This window comes from Neovison vison, chromosome X (assembly GCF_020171115.1).
Source record: "Neovison vison isolate M4711 chromosome X, ASM_NN_V1, whole genome shotgun sequence".
In the NCBI taxonomy this organism is placed as follows: domain Eukaryota; kingdom Metazoa; phylum Chordata; class Mammalia; order Carnivora; family Mustelidae; genus Neogale; species Neogale vison.
Window position 1 is genome coordinate 52,871,946 of NC_058105.1, and position 20,139 is coordinate 52,892,084.

The 20,139-nt window shown below is 39.7% G+C and overlaps 1 protein-coding gene across 4 annotated transcripts in view; it reads right to left on the minus strand.

Annotated features, from left to right (window-relative positions):
• Positions 1 to 14,857, minus strand: part of DIAPH2 (diaphanous related formin 2) — a 980,408-nt gene extending 965,551 nt beyond the window's left edge. For 3 of the 4 annotated variants that reach the window (XM_044235543.1, XM_044235542.1, XM_044235544.1), the window contains exon 1: positions 14,386 to 14,857. In XM_044235543.1, coding sequence (XP_044091478.1) covers positions 14,386 to 14,517 — 132 coding nt within the window. In that variant the 5' untranslated portion in view covers positions 14,518 to 14,857. The remainder of the gene's footprint in view (positions 1 to 14,385) is intronic. The other variant, XM_044235545.1, reaches the window with a different exon arrangement.
• Positions 14,858 to 20,139: the final 5,282 nt, after the last annotated feature.

The following is a 20,139-nucleotide window of genomic DNA, read 5'->3' on the forward strand; positions in this document are numbered from 1 at the left end:
AAATAAATAAATGAGAGAGAGAGAGAGACTCATATGCAATATGCAATAGTTGTAAAGTACAGTAGGCCTTGTGTTGACCACGAAATTATTTAAGGGGCCAGACTGATATTTTTAAGAATTATGTTCATTTATCCTTAAAATCGACAGCCATATCACTTTCATCCTCATAGCTATTTCCCATCAAGTGGTGACATATCTGGCCTACTACTTCATGGCAGTGATTCAAAGAATTTTAACTACTAATTATCAGTGGCACTAAAATGAATGGCCCTTGAACTTAGTCTACTAAATTTTACATAAGCATAGTGTAAATGTAGGCCAGGTCCAACCATCACCAGTCTAGAAAACCACTAGGTCTCCAGGTCAATTTAGAGCCAGTCTAAAATTTAGGGTCTTAGACAGTATAAAAACAATGGCTAAAAACATGGATTTCCTTAGTCACACTGGTCTTGAATTTCAAATTCACCACTATTTCATTGGGCAAGTTACTTATCCTTTTCTTTTTTTTTTTTTTTAATATTGTATTTATTTATTTGACAGACAGAGATCACAAGTAGGCAGAGAGGCAGGCAGAGAGAGAGGAAGGGAAGTAGGCTCCCTGCCGAGCAGAGAGCCCGACGCAGGACTCGATCCCAGGACCCTAGGATCACGACCTGAGTCGAAAGCAGAGGCTTCAACCCACTGAGCCACCCAGGCGCCCAGCCTTTTCTGAGCTCTTTTCCTGACCCACAAAATAACTGATGTGAGGACCAAATGAGTCACTGTTGATGGGGGAGGATATCTGCCATCAATCCCTGAGCAACCCTGCACATTTTTACTAGGTAGAAAGGCCCTGAGACTGACAACAATTTAGCCAGGCCATTTCTGAGGGCTATGTTTAAAGCAAGTGACCCTAGGGACACCTGGGTGGCTCACTTGGTTAAGCATCCAACTCCTGACTTTGGCTCAGGTCATGATCTCAGGGTCATGGGATTAAGTCCCACATTGGGCTCCATGCTCAGAAAGAAATCAGCTCGAGAGTCTCTCTCTCCCTCTGTGGCTCCTCTCTGTCTCTCTCTCAAATAAATAAATAAGTGAAAATAAAGCAAGTGGCCCTGATCAAGAGGTAATACCACCCTTCCCAAAGAACATGCTTGCTTCTGCTTATCATAAAAGTGGTAAATCCTCCAAACTCAGTGTTCCTCTCCTGTGACACAACTGACTACCCATGTAGGCATCCATACTGGTCTACTTCTAAAAATTAGGACCACAGTGAACCAGCATGTCACAGTGACATTCTGTCTACTGCTTTTGCAATGAATAATAAACCATCTTTTATTGCTGACCCACGAGTCTTAAGTTTTCTGCAATCCTTCACGAAACAGCAACAGGTATATAAGGAGGATAAAATCCCAGACCTGTAACAGTTCTTGACAAAAATATGCAAGGCATTTAGAATAGCAACTGGCACATACAATATTTTTCATTACTGAGAAACACCTCTGGGCAGGCCCAAGTACTATACTTGGTCAGTAAACCAAGGGAACCACCCAAGTATTAGAATGACCTAGGATAGAGCCAGCATTCTTTAGGGCCCTTTACACAGTGCATGGTTAAAACAATGCTGATGTGACCTTCACTAAACTAGGCTAACTCAGACCCCAGAAACAGTAAAATTAATTGGTATTTTCACCCATTAGCATTCAGACTTCAACTGTCATCTTTTATAACTGCCAACTTTTCACCTAACTAGAACCTATATGTCATGTGTTTATGTTACAGAAGAGTCATTACAACTGTCAATAACCTCTGACTTCCCGAAGTACATCAGAGCTGAATGGAACCTTAAAGATGGTTTATTTCAACTCCTGGATTTTACAGAATAAACGGACACCTAGAGAAAAGATAAATGACTTGCCCAGAGTTATATTTTTAAAAGCAGTCAGCTTACCTTCTATATAACCTCTTCAAATTGTGAGAAATTAACTCTTAAAATAAAACTTAGTAAGATCAGTTAGATACCCTATTTAGCTTATTTCAACTCTATATAGCTTATGAAACTCTTAGATTCTATAAAATATGGAGTCATGAAAACACAAAGTGGTGATACTAGAATCAAAATGCAATTTCTATTAGTTTATGGCAGCATGACTGATGGTGTGTGGATGGGAAATACTTTTAAATAAATCTGTCACATTCAGTAATTGATTTCACATCCAATGGCCATCCTTCTTGCATGTTATTTCTGTGGGCAGGCAATAGAATACGCCACTAATAATATTCACAGAAACCAGTAAAAACAAGGAGTCAGATGATCAAAGTTAGGGGCGCCTGGGTGGCTCAGTTGGTTAAAGCCTCCGCTTTTGGCTCAGGTCATGATCCCAGGGTCCTGGGATCAAGCCCCGCATTGGGTTCTCTGCTCAGCAGGAAGCCTGCTTCCTCCTCTCTCTCTCTATCTCTCTGCCTGCCTCTCTGCCTACTTGTGATCTCTGTCTGTCAAATAAATAAATAAAATATTTTTTTTAAAAAAAGATGGTCAGAGTTAGAAACATGCAAGGGTTAATAGGTTAGTTAAAGGGAGGGGGTTGAAAGCAGGGATATGTAACATAACCTACCTTGATCCACAACTAGCCACAACAGATTTTATAGGAGGAGTGTGATCAACTGGGCACAGAGCCCTGCTTAACTCCTACTTTAAAGTATAACTAATGCTTCAATTCCATTATAGTGAGATATAGCCCCTTAAAATTTAGTATTTGGACTCAGACCTATTCAGCCATATAAATATGGAGGATTTGGATCTCACAGAAATTCACAAGACCATCTTGATTAAGCAAGTATAGGCTATACAAAGGAAACCTAAGAATTCAGAGGTAAGAAAACGTAGGTTAGCCCTGCTTTAGTAAAGCAAACACAAGAAAAATCCAGGCCATTTTTTTTTGTACTGTAAAATCTTCCCTCCCTTTAACAGCTTGTTTAAAGACCATTAGCTATTCAACCAAAGGGGAGGAAAAATGTAAGCTAATGCACTGCCAATGAAAAACAAGTTGTGAAGTCAGCCTAAGAAAAGATTATTTCCACTCACAAATGTTTTATGTACACACTGACTCTTCTGGAAAACACTGATTTTGTAATGTGAGGTACTAGGCTGCAAGGCACATTAGAGGATATACTTCTGCCAAATTTATTTCAACCCATTTTAAATTTCTACAGGTTCTTGCATAGGTAACATAAGTGAAAATAGATGTTATGACACAAACTTTTAAAAAAATGCAGTTTTACCCGACAGTCTGTAACCATGCAAAGAACTGTAAAACAATAACATCAAGAAAATCACTGGAGACAGTGCAGAAAGGGAGGAACCTTAAGTTAGAAAAAGCAATCAACATAATGAACGTGGTGGCTAGGTCCTCCAGAACACAGCCCTCTACAATTGAGGAATGCAATCATTTAAAAGCAAAGGTAGGGCACCTGGTGGCTCAGTGGGTTAAGCCTCTGCCTACGGCTCAGGTCATGATCTCAGGGTCCTAGGATCGAGTCCTGCATCAAGCTCTCTGCTTGGCAGGGAGCCTGCTTCCTCCTCTCTCTCTCTCTGCCTACCTCTCTGCCTACTTGTGATCCTTCTCTGTTGAATAAATAAATAAAATCTTTAGAAAAAAAATAAAGGCTAAAGGTAGTCAGGCTTAGGATAACACATTACATAGATATACACCTTATGTTCTTTTTGTCAGAATTAATGACAAGTGGAAAATACCTATTCTAAGTGAGACATTATCGAAGTCCTGTGCCTTGCTGAATCTCCTATCAGGTATGAGAATAAAATCCACAAAATAAAGATAAAAGAAATACAATAAAAGTAGTTTAAATGCAGTCGCTAGCCCATATTACATCTCTGTATGAATTACAAAAAACAGTCCCCAGAAGATACAGTCTTGTGATTGAGCACATGATTTGGTAAGTGATGTGACCTTCATGGTCTCACATCTTTGAGTGTCACTGCCCAAGTCTCTATTACACATACAACTTCAAAATTTAAGTGTACAGTCTATACAAGGTCTTGCTTTCTACATATAGAATCTTCCTAAACAGCTTCAGCCAGCATGATACGCTATTAAGCATTTGAAATTTTATCACTGGTAGATTGCAAAGCACATAAAACAATACCTCCACAGATTTTTGTCCCCTCAGCAAAACAAAAGAAACACGTGCCACAATGATCCAGCCCCAACAATTATCAATCATCTCCTATTTTGAGGAAAATTACCACCTGACTGGATCAGTAAATAGACTAGAAGTTGAAGAGTGGAAATGGATTACTAGTCTAAATCTACTTGAATCCAAAGTTCAAGAAATGATATGCCTACTGCCTCCCAGTATAATAACAGCACTCAGCACTAAATTGCTATCTGGAAAGTAGTGGTTACACAACTTCTTTAGTAAATCTGTGTGGAGTCCAGGCTTTTTGCCCAAGTTGATTTCTCATACTTACCCACTCCACCCATCCCCAGCTCCATCACCACATTAGTATAGCCTGATTTTCAATTTTTTTTTAAAGATTTTATTTGTTTATTTGACTGACAGAGATTACAAGTAAACAGAGAGGCAGGCAGAGAGAGAGGGAAGAAGGCTCCCCGCTGAGCAGAGAGCCAGATGCGGGACTCGATCCCAGGACCCCGGGATCATGACCCGAGCCGAAGGCAGAGGCTTAACCCACTGAGCCACCCAGGCGCCCCTGATTTTCAATTTTAACCCCACAAATATCCAAATAAGAAAACTTAATAGTTCAAAGTTCTTTGTAAAGGTTTACTCACCCAATTATCCATATTCAGCAACCTAGAGTATATTAAAGTGGCTAAAAATCAATGACAGACACCTCAATTATCAAATTGGCATTTGCACTGAAATAAAAACTAGAGCTAGTAACATATATATAGTTGTGTATATCAAAAGAGTTATATGAACCCTTTATCCCAGAACTCAAAAACACATTTCCTTTACCAAACTATCTACATTTCCCTAGAAAGAAAATACTTACACATAAACCCCACCCCATTTCACAAATTGCAAAATGAAGGAGTGATTACCCAACCAGTGAGTGGAGCCAAAAGTTTTATTTGGTCTCTTTTCTATGGCACATCGTAGCTGTTCTAACTTTCCATGTTTGTCTAGACAACCTTTCAGATAATTCTACAGAATTAAAGACAGAGGGGCAGCTGGGTGGTTCAGTCAGTTAAGTACCCCACTCTTGATTTTTGCTCAGGTCATGATCTTGGGGTCCTGGCACTAAGCCCCACACTGGGCTCCATGCTCAGTGCAGAGTTTGCTTAAGAGATTCTTCTCTCCCTTTCTCCCTCTGCCTCTCCCCCTGCTGGCAGGTATACACTCTTGCCCTCTAAAATAAATAAATCTTTAAAAAAGGAACTGAAGATAGAAGTGAACTTAATTGGAGCTGATACTTCATGATAGCACTTTATGTGGAGTAACTTAAAATGAAATTTTACCATTAACTTTGGGGCACCTGGGTGGCTCAGCACGTTAAGCATCTGACACATAGTTTTGGCTCAGGTCATGATCTCATGAGTATGAGATCAAACCCCACTTCAGACTCCACGCTCAGAGTCTGCTTAAGAGTCTCTTCCTCTGCCCCTCCCCCCATTTATACATGCACACTCTGTCTTTCAAAATAAATCTTTAAAAAAATTGTACCATTAACTTCAAGCTGTATTTGGTTAAGGAACTCAGTGACATGTATACTAGTTAGGCACACATTAAATTAAAACTCTATCTTTTGAGTCAATTAGGGATATTTGAATATGAGTTAAGTATTAGATGATACCAAGCAATATATTATTTTTTAAGTGGCAACAGTGGTATATGGTTACATTAAAAAAAGGTAATTTTTACTTTTTATTATATCTATTATATGCCTTATATCTTCCTACCGAAGTATGTAGGAGAAAAATGACATGGTATCTGGGATTTGCATTAAAATACTTTAGCAAGGAAAAAATAAGGATGGATAAAGCAAATGCTGAAAATCTAGATAACTGCTAGATTGGAGGTAATGGAGATACGGTAATTCGTTATACTAACCTCTCTACTTGTTAGTACATTTGCAAATTTTTATGTTTTACAAAAAAGGCCACATTAACTAGCCTTTATTATACATAAAGTGAAAACTATTATTTCTATCTTTTTTTACTTTGAGCTAGGTGAGAGACCAATAAATTAAGGATAAAATTCCTCATAATTTTGACCAAATTTTTACCAAAGCATGTGGGTATCTATCCCAGAATGACAGATTTAGGACTGCACCTATTTTCTCCCCTGGGTGACCACCAGAATTACCAGGTGATCGAATCAACAGCCTTTGGGAAGCAATACATTACTAATGAAGTCTTGGATTCCTACACCAACCTGCATGAATAGCGACACAGAAGCTTCTCAACTGAAGTAGGCACTGCTATAGAGAGCCTTAACAGAAAGAAAGACTGGTGGACAATTTGACAGTGTTTGGTAGCTTACTATCCCGAAAACAACGCAGAAAAACCTTCATTAAACAAAAGCTTGTGTAAGTGGTGATTAGTAAGAATTTTGTTTGCCACATTTTTTCATGAGAAAGCACCAATACCCTTTCCCCAGGACGCCTTACATAAAGCAAGCAAAAATCAGAATTCACTCAAATGTCTGCTTAAGCTATAGCTAGAGTAAATCAATCAGGCTGAAACAGATTCAACCTAATCAGATAAATAAGTTTTAAATTAGTATGAGTTCACATTTATTACTTACAGTCATAATAAATAGCTGTGTAAAAATACATCTCAACCTTCCTTTATACAGATCAATTTTGAGCTGTCTTTCTTTTTTTTTTTTTTCCAATTTATTTATTTTCAGAAAAACAGTATTCATTATTTTTTCACCACACCCAGTGCTCCATGCAAGCCGTGCCCTCTATAATACCCACCACATGGTACTCCAACCTCCCACCCCCCCCCCGCCACTTCAAACCCCTCAGATTGTTTTTCAGAGTCCATAGTCTCTCATGGTTCATCTCCCCTTCCAATTTACCCAAAACCACATACCCTCCCCAATGTCCATAATTGAGCTGTCTTTCTACAAGAAGACAATGGTATCTCCTACAAGATGCTCACTTGGATATCAAGTATGTAACTATTATTTCAAGTCACCTGGCCATCATCTTAGTTTCTTCAGTCTTGAGACAAAATAGCATATCAAATATCCCAAATCTGACAGAAGGAATTGGTCTCTGCATGGCAGACTAGATACAGGAATAGGGGGAAGTTGGGTCTTCAGTAACAATCCATATGGTGCTAGCGATAACCAGTAATTTCTAACCAAATGTGCTGATTCAGGGAAATTAGCATATATTATGTGTGTATAATTTTCAGAGTATCCTGTCATTTAAAGTGTTCTTTGGGATCACACTGGCAAAGAATAGGATTTCACTTCAACGACATACTGCTACTGCCAGAGCTCCTCGTACCTGGAGTAAACTCTAGGTAGATCATAATTCTGATGGTTCCAAAAAGGAACAAAATGAGCGATTGAGTAATTTTTCACCTTCAGAGACCCTGAAGCATAATAACTCAGTGCTATAAGCACTTCTTGCAATATTTTAAACATCTCTCTAGGCCAGTCCCCTTAACATATAGGGACTCAGTTTCCTTATTTGTACAACAGCAGTTAAGCTACCTGGCAAGGCAGAATGCCAAAGATATCTAATAAATGATGCCAAAAATAATAAAAGATATCTAATTTTAAAATATTTTTGTTTTGTTTTAAGAGTTTTATTTACTTGTCAGAGAGAGAGAGAGTACACACAAGCAGGGGGAGAAGCAGGCAGAGGGAGAAGCAGGCTCGTCGCTAAGCAAGGAGCCTAATGCAGGACTCAAATCCATTCCAAGACCCTGGGATCATGACCTGAGACAAAGGCAGACCCTTAACTGACTGAGCCAACCAGGCATCCCTCTAATAAATTTTTTTTTTTTTTAAGATTTTATTTATTTATCTGAGAGAGAGAGACAGTGAGAGAGAGCATGAGCGAGGAGAAGGTCAGAGAGCGAAGCAGACTCCCCATAGAGCTGGGAGCCCGATGTGGGACTCGATCCCGGGACTCCAGGATCACGCCCTGAGCCGAAGGCAGTCGTCCAACCAACTGAGCCACCCAGGCGTCCCAAAATTTTAAATGTGTCAAATTGATAAATTAAAAGAAAATGGTAGCCTGGTTCTTAAAAAAATACTACAGTAAAAAAAAAATGTTAAATTCACATCTTATATTCATCCAACAGAATTATTAGTAAAAGGTCAGAATCTATACTCCTCCAAATGGACAAATGGAATAGGGAATCAATCAACATATAACCATATTATGGTACTTCATACAATAATAACATTAGAGCTATCAAATTACAAGAAATCCATTAAACCATCCAACCACAATCACATTCAATTCAGGTAGTATAGGGGGTTAATCGTAATGCTATATTATTGTATAGCAATACAGAATTTCTAAATGCTATCTCATTCATTTCTGTGTTTTATCTACATGATCTTGTAAAGCCAGTCAGGCAGACATTATCTCCAACCCCCAGATGTTAATGAAAGGGCTCAAACTCCTGCTGTTAAACAGTTCATCAGAAATCACAAGCGAAGGGCACCTGGGTGGCTCAGTCCTTTGGCATCTGCCTTCCTCCCTGGGTCATGATCCCAGTCTCACAACAGGCTCCCCGCTTGGTGGAAGCCTGGTTTCCCTCTCCCACTTCCCCTGCTTGTATTCCTGCTCTCGCTGTCTTTCTCTCTGAAAAATACATAAGTAAAATCTTTAAAAAAAAAAAAAAAGGAAGCAAAGAAATCACAAGCAACTAAAAGACAGACACTGGACCCAGGTCCTTTGGTCCTCCATTCAGTATTGTTTTGCCAATAAGCTGAAGTCTCCTACTAATAAAAATAAAGTGTTCTTGGGTCATAAGTTTTAATACTTTTTGTCTGCATGAAGTTCAGGTTCTGCCATCACAAGAATCCAAACAAAAAGGGGGATAGAGAAGTTCTCCCAGACAAGAAGTTTCTTGAATTTCAAAAGAGACAAAGGACACAGAGAGATGTACAGATAGGTTCATTTGATGGAGTATTTTTTAAAAGCCTATTTTCAACAATTTACACTCTCAAAATGTCTGGCCTATAGGGAAAGAATTCCCAGCTAATAATCATTTACTGAGTATTTATGTACTCAAGCACCAGCTTACAAGGTTTTCAAGAATAGGCATAAAGTGGGACCACTGCCCAGAAGCATTTTAAAATCTCTGTAGATACAAGATCAGCATGTAACATTAAGACTCACAACAGTTATGAGTTCAGCCTTTGGTAAGCCGAGTAATCAGTGAAGTTTAATCAAAGTATGAGGGAATTTTGAGACACAAGCTGAGCTGTGAAAGTCAGGTGAGATTTATAAAGGAGAAACAAGGTAGATATTTCAAATCTGGTGACGAATTTCAGTATGGGTTCCAAGAAGGTGAGACAATGGAGTAGCAGGAAGAAACTGAAATGCAGAGATATATGCCTAGTAAAGAGATGAACTAGTAAATCAATGAGTAGATGAGTTGCAACTGGAATCCAGGTCTCTAAACATCAAACTCTTGGGTCACTCTGTTCCTCTTAACTAGTCTTCTTGCCTCCACTCTGCCCCCTTCTCCAAGAAACTCACCACTGTATTAAGTTTCTTTAATTCTGATCAGGCCAGTCCCCTGCTTAAATCTCTTCAATGGCCTACTGTGGCTTACAGAAAGAATTTGAAACTGCAAAATAGCATACAAATATCCATCATGATCTGGACTCTCTCTTTTCTAGCAGGTCCACCATATGTACCCTTTGTTTCAGCCATTAACATCTACACACAGTTCCTTTAACAGGCATGTTACCATATCTCTCTACCTTTGTATATGTTGTTCTTTCAACCTAAAAATGCCTTTCCTTCCCCTTCTTCAATTAATGCCTTATTCTTCAAGCTTTGGTGTAAATGTCACCTACTATGGTTAAGGCTTTCCTTGTTACACTCAACCATCCAATTAGATTTAGATGCCTCTCCACAATGTATCACCCTCCTATGCATATCCCTGTGATTCTTTATCACACAGCTCTTTAATCATTAACTTCCCTGTCTCCCCCACTAGACTAGGAGCATCTTTGTATCACCAACCATCAGCATGCCTAAAATCGAGTAGGTGCTCAGTAAATGTTTGTTGCATGAATGAACTCATTGTGCTCAACTTTTCAATTAAATCAAAACATGATTTATCCAATTAAAAACCAAGCCAAATATTCAGGAAGTTATACAATAGTACCAAAAAATTAACTTCTATTACACCAAGTTACTAATTTGACTCCCCTATGTAAAGACCAAAGGCTTCAGAAATGATAGAGAAACACAAAGCCAAAATGCAAAAACATCTAAGACTGTTAAGCCCTTCTTCACCACTGTGTGTGTGTGAGGGCTGTCAGTTCTACCTTAACAATAGCCTCTTTTAATAGTCAAGCCATTGCCTTAAATATGTGGAATTCAAGATGCAGCTCCTTCATAATACTTCTAGAGTTCTATTAGGTTTGACAAAACATACTCCATGACTGACACTAAATTAGTAATTAATCTAAGATTCATGCTGCTTGATGACATGCTACAATCTGGGCCTAACCAAAGAGCTACATAAAATACAAAGCTTTAATAATAATGCATTATTCAAAAGGTGCGAAGTCCAAGAGATGAATGCCTTCAGTAAAAAGAATCAAATAGGGTCATTATGAGGATTCACAGATGAAGAAAATTAAACTAAGTTCTTTTAAATTTGTATTTAATCTTAAAAAGAAAAATTCTTTTTTTTTTCTTTAAAAAGATTTTATTTATTTATTTGACAGAGAGAGAGAGAGACAACGAAAGAGGGAACACAAGCAGGGGAAGTAGGAGAGGGAGAAGAAGGCTTCTCGCTAAACAGAGAGCCTGATGTGGGACTGGATCCCAGGACCCTGGGATCATGACCTGAGCGGAAGGCAGATGCTCAAGGACTGAGCCACCCAGGTGCCGCCAACCCCCCAAAAATTCTAATACCCATCAAAAAGTTGAGATATAGGGGCGCCTGGGTGGCTCAGTGGGTTAAGCCGCTGCCTTCGGCTCAGGTCATGATCTCAGGGTCCTGGGATCGAGTCCCGCATCAGGCTCTCTGCTCGGCAGGGAGCCTGTTTCCTCCTCTCTCTCTCTGCCTGCTTGTGATCTCTATCTGTCAAGCAAATAAATAAAATCTTTAAAAAAAAAAAAAAAAGTTGAGATATAAAGTAGTTCCTCTCAACAGAAAACATACCTTCCTTCTCCAGTTTTCCAGAACAATCAGAAACTAAATGAAAACAAATGAATCACAACCCTTATACTTTAATGAATCCACTATAACTATTGTTACTTTTTCAACGTAATGGAAATTTTCATTTTAACTAATACTATATATAGACATTATCTAATTAACTCCTTTTTACTCCCAGAAATCTTCAATACCAATCATTTGTGTGATCAGTACTATTTCCCTTCTCCCTTCATTACTGACCTCCTCCTCTCCCTATTAACTTGGGAGTGGAATCAACTGGCATACCTTTACCCTTTCTCTTTGGTAACCCAATAGTTCTTAGCCTTCTATAGTTAACAGGCGCCTTTGAGAAACTGATGAAAACTATGAGACCCAGAAAAATGAATGTACCTATTACACTCAATTTTTTTCATACAACTTCAGGAGTTACCCCCACAGTTACCTACACAAGTAATTTTTATGACCATATAACTCTCTTTTATAATCTCACACAACTCCTTTATATACATACACAATTAAGAACTTTACAGTGATTAATAATGTAATACTCAAAATAATAAAATTAAGTAAAGTTTTATCTTACTGGCAGTATTTTAAGAACCCCCAGATGAGGGGGCGCCTGGGTGGCTCAGTGGGTTAAGCCGCTGCTTTCAGCTCAGGTCATGATCTCAGGGTCCTGGGATCGAGCCCGGCATCGCATCGGGCTCTCTGCTCAGCAGGGAGCCTGCTTCCCTTCCTCTCTCTCCCTGCCTGCCTCTCTACCTACTTGTGATCTCTCTCTGTCAAATAAATAAATAAAATCTTTAATTAAAAAAAAAAGAACCCCCAGATGAACTCCACCCTAAAAGGCCTTAGAACATGTTGAGCACTTCAATAAGACAACTCAAAATAATGAGTAAGGCATTAATTTTTTTTAAAAATGTCTTACCAAGTCTTGTTGTTTGATCAACTTGCTTGCTTTAAAATGGCTGAAATGTCTTCCTAAATTTGTTTTTATTAATATCTGCTTCTAAAATCATGTAAGTCTCAAAACTTAATTTGTGCAAAAAGTAAAGTTCCAACTGCTATTAATTCTTGGATTCAAATACCCGTTCTACTATATCAAGCTATGTTCAACACTGAATGCTGTAGCCAGTAAGTGAAAGTGATACCATCTCTTAACGATCTAGTTACCTCATCAAAGCAAGTAAAACATAAAAGATGAAACAGAACAAATACCAAACGGAAAGGAAGAATATAATCAAGGTGTTATTACTAAAAGAGATAAGTGCTTTCTTGAAAGTGTAGTTCCTAAAAGTAGAAGCTTCTTGCTGGATATACCAAACTATTCGTGGACACTAAGCTGACGTTTATTTTTGCTTAAACTTTTAATCACTGTTTAAATCACACTTTTGTACTGGGTCAAAAAAAAAAAAAAAAAAAGGAAACATGACCACTCTTTTTTTACCACAAACTGATAAATTTCAAAGCTGCATCAGAATTTTTAAATATATTAAATGTTGGTGATACACTCACAAAACTTTCCTAAGTTTCATGAAGCTGTGAGCACCTATTATTAAACCAATTAGCCCTCTACCAGCATAGACAATTCACAAAAAGAAGTTTCTTCATTTGTGAATACTGGGTTAACAGGATATCAAGTAAGCAAGTTATCAGTTTGCCTCAAGTTAGGGTGGAATAGATGAGACTTTAAACTGTTCATTTTATTCTAACCCACTAGGTCCCTTCTTCCCACACAACGGAAATCTGTATACTTTCTGAAATAATAGTTTGACCATTGTCTTCCAGCATGGACAATTCATCATTGAAAGGCAAACTGGAAGTAAAAGAGAAGTGCAACAGGTATATACCAAACGATCAGATGCCATAAGAAAATACTTATTAGTAATGTCACTGTCTCCTCTGCTATTATAAACAAGTTGCTGGTGAAAACTGAAAACTAAATGTGCAACATGTGCTTGTCCTTCTGGGTTAGAGGAAGAAACTTCAAACAAGATTTATTTGCTGAACTTGTGTAGGAAAACTACTTTCCCTCATGCCACCCAAATTATAAACTTTATTGATAAATGTCTGCATATTTGCCATGACTGGGAAAAAAAGACTGTAGCCAATATATTTGGTTAATGCTACCAGTTTTTAAGTTTCACTATTAAACCATTTTCACATAAACTAAAAAAAAAAAAAAAAAAAAAAAGAGGAACCTTTTTAACTGATGAGTTGAAGAAACTCCAGTATTTCCCAACCTAATACCAGGCCCCATAGATTACATTCCTCTGCGCATTAAGTCAGTGGCAGGAAATGGACTGCTACCACTGGTTCACACACTTTCAGGGCTATGAAACTTGTGCAGTCTTACTGCTCTTGACCATTCTTAATCAACTACGTGGAAGTACTGTAATGACTCTATTATATAAACAACAATTGGGGGTACCTCACCCAACCTCAAACTCCCACGCTCCCCCCACTCTTACACAGAAATGTTTCTTGGGCGAGCACATGGAAGAGGCAACGGGAAAAGGCGCACGTAGGCGATTCTTCCTTACATTTCTGGTAAAGCAGAAAGACTAGGAGCCTACGCTGTGTGGTTTGTTTAAGGGTGGGGCTGGTTGGCAAGTCTGTGGGTGGGCTCCCAAGTATTTGGATTGAAAAGAAGAAACGTTCTCCTTACCGGACAGTAAGCATTAAGAGTCAAAACCTAGCAACAGACTGCGGTGGAAAGGAAAGGAATCGCGGGAAAATTCATGCCCACAAGTTAGATAATCAACAGACCCTAGCCAGTACTCCGAGTCTCCCCAAGTTGGGGTGGGGCCCTTCTCTTTTCCACACTGCCTCCCAGAATGATACGAGTGAGAAAGGGGTTAAATGAAGAAGGGGGTGCTCTTCCGCCCCCACGCAGTCTCCGCGGCTCCCCGAGTAGCACAGCGAGATCGCGGTTAGCCTTGGGAGGGGCCCCGGATCCCCCTATGCGCAACTGCCGCAACTGCCGGAGGATCCTGGGGCTCTCGCTGTCCCCAAGGCCGGCGGGGGCTGCGGGCGCACTCACCAATTTAGGTTTGTTTTTCGTTTCCTCTTCGTTGGCGGCCCGGTTCCCCGCGCTCCGCTTGTTGCTCCGGCCCCCACCGGGTTCCTCGCTGCCGCCTCCCGCTCCCGATGCCGCCGCCCCGGGCTGCTCCATCTTTCTCCGGCCCTATCACCTGTGGCCTGTAACCCGACCTCTCCTCAACTTGGGGAAGCCCCACTGGGTGGTCCCGCTGCCCCCAGCTGATTCGGTATCTCCTCTTCCTGTGTGAGAATGCGTATGCCTGGAAAGCGGCTGATTTCAGGCTCCCGGATCCCAGGCACCCTCGACGCAACACGCCGTTGCCACTACTCGGCGCCAGGGCAAGCTCTGCCCCTGAGCAGCTGCAGTTACCGCGGTCGCCGGCGCCGCCGCCCTTAGGGCGGTGTTTAGGGTGGAGGGAAAGTAGGTGCCTATCTCTTTAAGAGGGCCTTGACACACGTGATTCATCAAAGTACCCGCAGTCAGCGGACCCGGCGCCGAAAGCTGCTTCCTACTCCCAGTGCCGAGCGGGCCTCAGCTACTGAGCATGCCCAGCGCAGCGACGGGAGCCAGAGGATAGCAGAGGACTTTAAGCTGCGGTTAAGCACTGATTTCACTTCCCAGGGGCCTAGAGTGAAATGAAAGGGAAATAGTGTAGAGAAAAGAGGTATAGCCCATTTTAGAGACAGGGAACCTGAGGCCCGGAATGATTCAAGTGTGACTTTAACTGGCAGGTCTACCTAAGTATCAGCTTCCACTGTTGTAGGCCCGAGCACCTTCCCCACAGAGGCCTTGCTGGGGGTGTGGTCCTGCTAGGCTCCAAGGGAGGGGTGGATTGGAAGACAGCTGGCATCCTATAGGAAAACCACCGCTGGAAGTGCTGATTAATTGCCTAGACGGATGGTATGGGTCAAAGTGGACAGATGGGGTGCTTTATATTGCCATGATTACTTTGCGATCAAAGAAATACGGTCATTCCTTTATTTCCATGCTGCTGGGTAGTAGAAGCAGCACACATCCACTACTTAATTTGGGGGGAAGAGGGAGCAGGAGCAGTTAAGGCTCTTTAACCAAAGTACCTATAGAGAGCTAGCAGTTGGATTGAGTGATTTTCAGTTTGGGGGACTAGCTTAGGTTTAGGGTTATTGCGAGGAGTAAGACGTGTGTCACAGCTTTGTTTAAAACATAAATCTATAGACAAATGCTGGGTGTTTTTGTGGAGCAGTAGCACCGTACTGTAAACATTGTTAGTCTTTGGTGCTTCTGTTGTCAGGAAGAGGCCTAAGCTATATTTCTAACATCTTTTTTTTTTAAACAGGGCCCCCTAAAAAGAGTGTACACACTGAGAACATTGCAGGGGTAGAGCAGGATTTGAATGAACCACAACCATAGACTAAGAGCACATATGATAGAGAAGCCTGAAATGTAACCTCAGATATGAAGTCTATTAACATGTCCATATGCCTGTTATTCACATATCTTCAGGCTATGACTTCTTTTGCCCTCCCCTTCAACCTAAATTCAACTATGCTGAATCCAATTGGTTTATGAGCATATTTATTGAGAGAGCGTTACAATAAATTTGTCCATGCTATAGATGTGAGGAAGCAATTAATTGGGATAGTAGAGTGAAAAGAATATAATATATCTAAAAACAGTTTAAATCCTGTATTCGTCATTATTATTAACTTTCTTTTTAATCACACAGGTGATAAACTACCCAAAAACAGCACGGAAGAAGAAATACATCCTTCCAGACAGGGTGGATAAGGAGCCCTAAGGTAAATTTGATTTGTCTAAGTTTCTATCTTAAAATTTGATTTTATTTTGAATTCGACTCACTATATGCATACAAACACATACGTGATAAATTACTTATATGTTTCCCCTCTGAAAAACTGAGTAAAAATGTATGCTACAGAAAGACATGCCCTGCATGTCTTTATCCAATACTTTCTTCCAATTTCTGTTTAAGGGATATGGATATGGATGAGAATCCTCCAAGCTCAAACATGGCTCAATAATATGCTCAATGGGTATTTATTAAACTCCTTAGGGTATACCAAGTGCTATGCAGAGTGCTCTAGGTTAGAAGAAGGAATGGACACACTTTCTGCCCTTTAGTACCTGTGCTGGGAGAGACAGACTGAACTGCACTTCAGATTCAGAACAGATATGAACAGGGAACTCATAGAGCACATCAGAGCAGTAAAGCACCAGAATGTCAAGGTTCCAAGACACCTTCCCAAAGAGAATGATGCTTGAGCTAAGTCTTAAGGGTATAATTAAAGTTAGTAAGTTTTTTTGACAGCCTACTATTAGGTACTGTGCTAGGCATTGTGGATACAATAGTGAGCAGGACAGATATGACTTGCTCTAAGGGCTTTCAGGCTATTGGAAAGCATATTAAACAAAACTGTGTTGAGCAATTACAAGGCAAAGAAAGAGGGTGAAGAGCATTTCAGGCAAAGGAAATGACAATAGCATGTGCAAAGACTGTATAGTTAAGAAATTGGAGGCATCTGGGGGAGAAGGCTTCTGTGGCCAAGAGAAAAAGTAGAATAGATAAGCAGTTCCCGGATCATGAAGTACTTGTAGGTCTCATTAGTGTGGATTTAAAAGGGAGAAGACGTAATACAAATGACCTCTGTTTAGAGTGTGTAAATAAACTTGAAAATGGATTGGCATTATTTTGAATAAGTTTGGGTTTCACTGTCCTCAGGCAAGTGAAGCTACATTTGAAATCCAATTAGAGGTATGTGTAAAAGATGCATAATCTTACTGCAAAAAGTGAAAAAGTCTCTTCCTGATATGGCTTACATCCGACTTTACTGTCATTATCTCAGCCCCACCCCATCTTTATTCTCAAAGTTTGTTTTTAAGCATTTTGCTTCAGTTAATGTAAACAGTAATCAAACAAACACCCTCCCATCCTACATCAGGGTCATTGGTCTCTCTTGGAAGTTAACATGTGAAAGAAAACACTACTGTCCTACAAGGATTTGCCCACTGATTATGAAACAGGCGCCTCACCAAGTATACAGTCCTAGGACTGATCTCACTGCTCCTGCATTCCTTTGTTTTTACCTTCCTGGGACACGTTTGGTGGAGGGAGAGACCTCTTTCCTCTCATGCTGAAAAAAGAAGGAGGCTCTAACATCAGTTGGGATATCAAAAGTTTATGTTAGACATACTGACCTGTGGTCTCTTCCTCTGGCTTCTCGTGAGTTTAGCATCCAGTTTAACTTTAAAAACTGAGCCCTAGGAGAAAAGAAAGATAAAAGGCGGCTAAGATCTATATTTCTTCAAACTGACTGTAGAGTTCTTTGTTACCCCCAGAGGTTTATGATGAGCCTCATAGTATCCCTCTTGCTTTCTGTGTCTCCCTTCTGCTGAATGTTCTCTTTTAAATAATCTGGGTCAATAATAAAGAAATGAAAGGAAACATGGATTAGGCAAAAATGAGAAATACCCCCCTTTAGGGTCATGGAAAAACATTTGTGATATAAAGTTTGCCTAAGAGTAAACAAGTATTTATTAAGCATATACTATGTGCCAACACCAAAATAGATGTTATGCCAAAAAAAAAAAAAATACCAGACATTCTCCTGTAATGTTATATATATCTTCCTGAAGAATCTCCTGTTCTATAGAATTGCACACTCAGGAAAAATGGATTCTAGGGAAACATGGTTAGGGAAGATATTTAAATCCAATACAACTTTATAATCAGAGCAGTAATGAAAATAATAACCATTCTAACAAGATTAAATCTCCATTGGCATTTGCTCCAACATCACAACCTTCAATGCTTGGTAGCCTTCATGCTTCTTCCTTCCTGTTGTGGCTCCTCAAGGGCATTCACTTTGAATAAAATTAAAAATATAATTGGGAACGCCTTGTTGGCAGTCAGTTAAGTCTCTGGCTCTTGGTTTCAGCTCAGGTCTAAATCTCAGGGTCCTGAGGTCCAGCCATTTGCTGGGCTCAGCAGGGAGTCTGCTGGAGATTCTCTCCCCACCTCCCACCACCCCCAGCTGTGCATGCTCGCTCTCTTTCTCTCTCTCTCTCTCTCTCCCAAAAAAATTAACAAATCTTTTTTAAAAATCTAATTAAAGAGTACGCAACTTTTAAAAACCTGTGGTGAAATGTCTTCACAGCTTTGTTCTCAGTAGTCACAGCTTCACCAAATAGTTTAATGTAAGGAACTTAAGAGGTGGTTGAAAGCACTAAACTAGTTACACTGAAGGGGCAGAGCAGGTGCAAGATTATTCTTTTTTCCTTAAAGTCTTCATACATTGCTAGAATTTATGCTTAATTGTGAGAAAGCTTCCTCATCATCATCTCAGAACTTCAAGAGCTAAGAAAATTCACATGTGAACCAACTGGACTTCCACCTTATTTTGACATAATTCTTCTATTTATCAATTGTGAATATGCTTATTCATGGTACACAAATGTAATGAAACAGACTGTAAAATAGAAAATCTTTGCCATCAATAGCTATAAAATCTACTTGAGAAAACAAACGACTAATTTGTGAAACAGTGAGATAAGAGTAGCTGCCTAAATTGGAGATACTGACTCTAAATTCAACATAACGTGGTAAAGGTGTGAGCTTGGTTGGACCTAGAATTGATGAAGAAGTTCTCAAGGAGAAGGTAGAACTTGAGCTGCTAAGGTATGAAGCAGAAATCAAACATGAATAGGCAAAACTAAGAAAGGAAGTAAGGAAAAGACAACATGTAGAATGATCTGGAAACAATACTGACCAATGATGTTGAGTGGCTACTGGGGCTTGAGGAGAAAGCTGAGAACATAGATGTTGAATAATAGTAGGAAACATGGTTATCCCCCTAGCATTTTCCCATAATATAAACAGATTTGAATGTAAGACACAGTGGTAGTAACAGGTAAAGTTCTTTAGCAGGAATGTTAGAAAGAAGTAAGGAGCTGGTCTGGCAGTGGCATGCAGAATAAATTTTTTTCTTTTTTTAAAAATTTAAATTCAATTTAGTTGACATGTAGTACAGTATTGGTTTCAGGAGTAAAATTTAGTGATTCATCACTTACATATAACACCTAGTGCTTATCTGAACAAATGCCCTCCTTAATGCCCATCACCCATCTATCACATCTCTCTACCCACCACCCCTCCAGCTACCTTCAGTTTGTTCTCTATAGCTAAGAATCTCTTATGCCCTCCCTCTCTGTTTTTAACTTTATTTTATTTTTTCCTCCCTTCCCCTGTGTTCATCTGTTTTGTTTCTTAAATTCCTCATATGAGTGAAATCCTTATGGTATGATGACTTTCTCTGACTGACTTATTTCAGTTAACATAATGCACTCTAGTTCCATCCATGTCATAGCAAATGGTAAGATGTCATTCTTTTTTATGGCTGAGTAATTTTCCTGTGTGTGTGTGTACCACAACTTTATCCATTTTTCAATCAGTGGACAAATGGGATGTTCCCATAATTTGGCTTTTGTTAATAATGCTGCCATAAACATTGGAGTGCATGTATCCCTTTGAATTAGTGTTTTTGTGTACAGTTGCTGGATCACTGGGTAGCTCTATTTTTGACTTTTTGAGGAATCCCCATACTGTTTTCCAGAGTGGCTGCACCAGTTTGCATTCCTACCAACAATGTAAGATGGTTCCCCTTTCTCTGCATCCTTGCCAATACCTGTTGTTCCTTGTGTTGTTGATTTTAGCCATTCTGACAGGTATAAGGTGACATCTCACTGTAGTTTTGATTC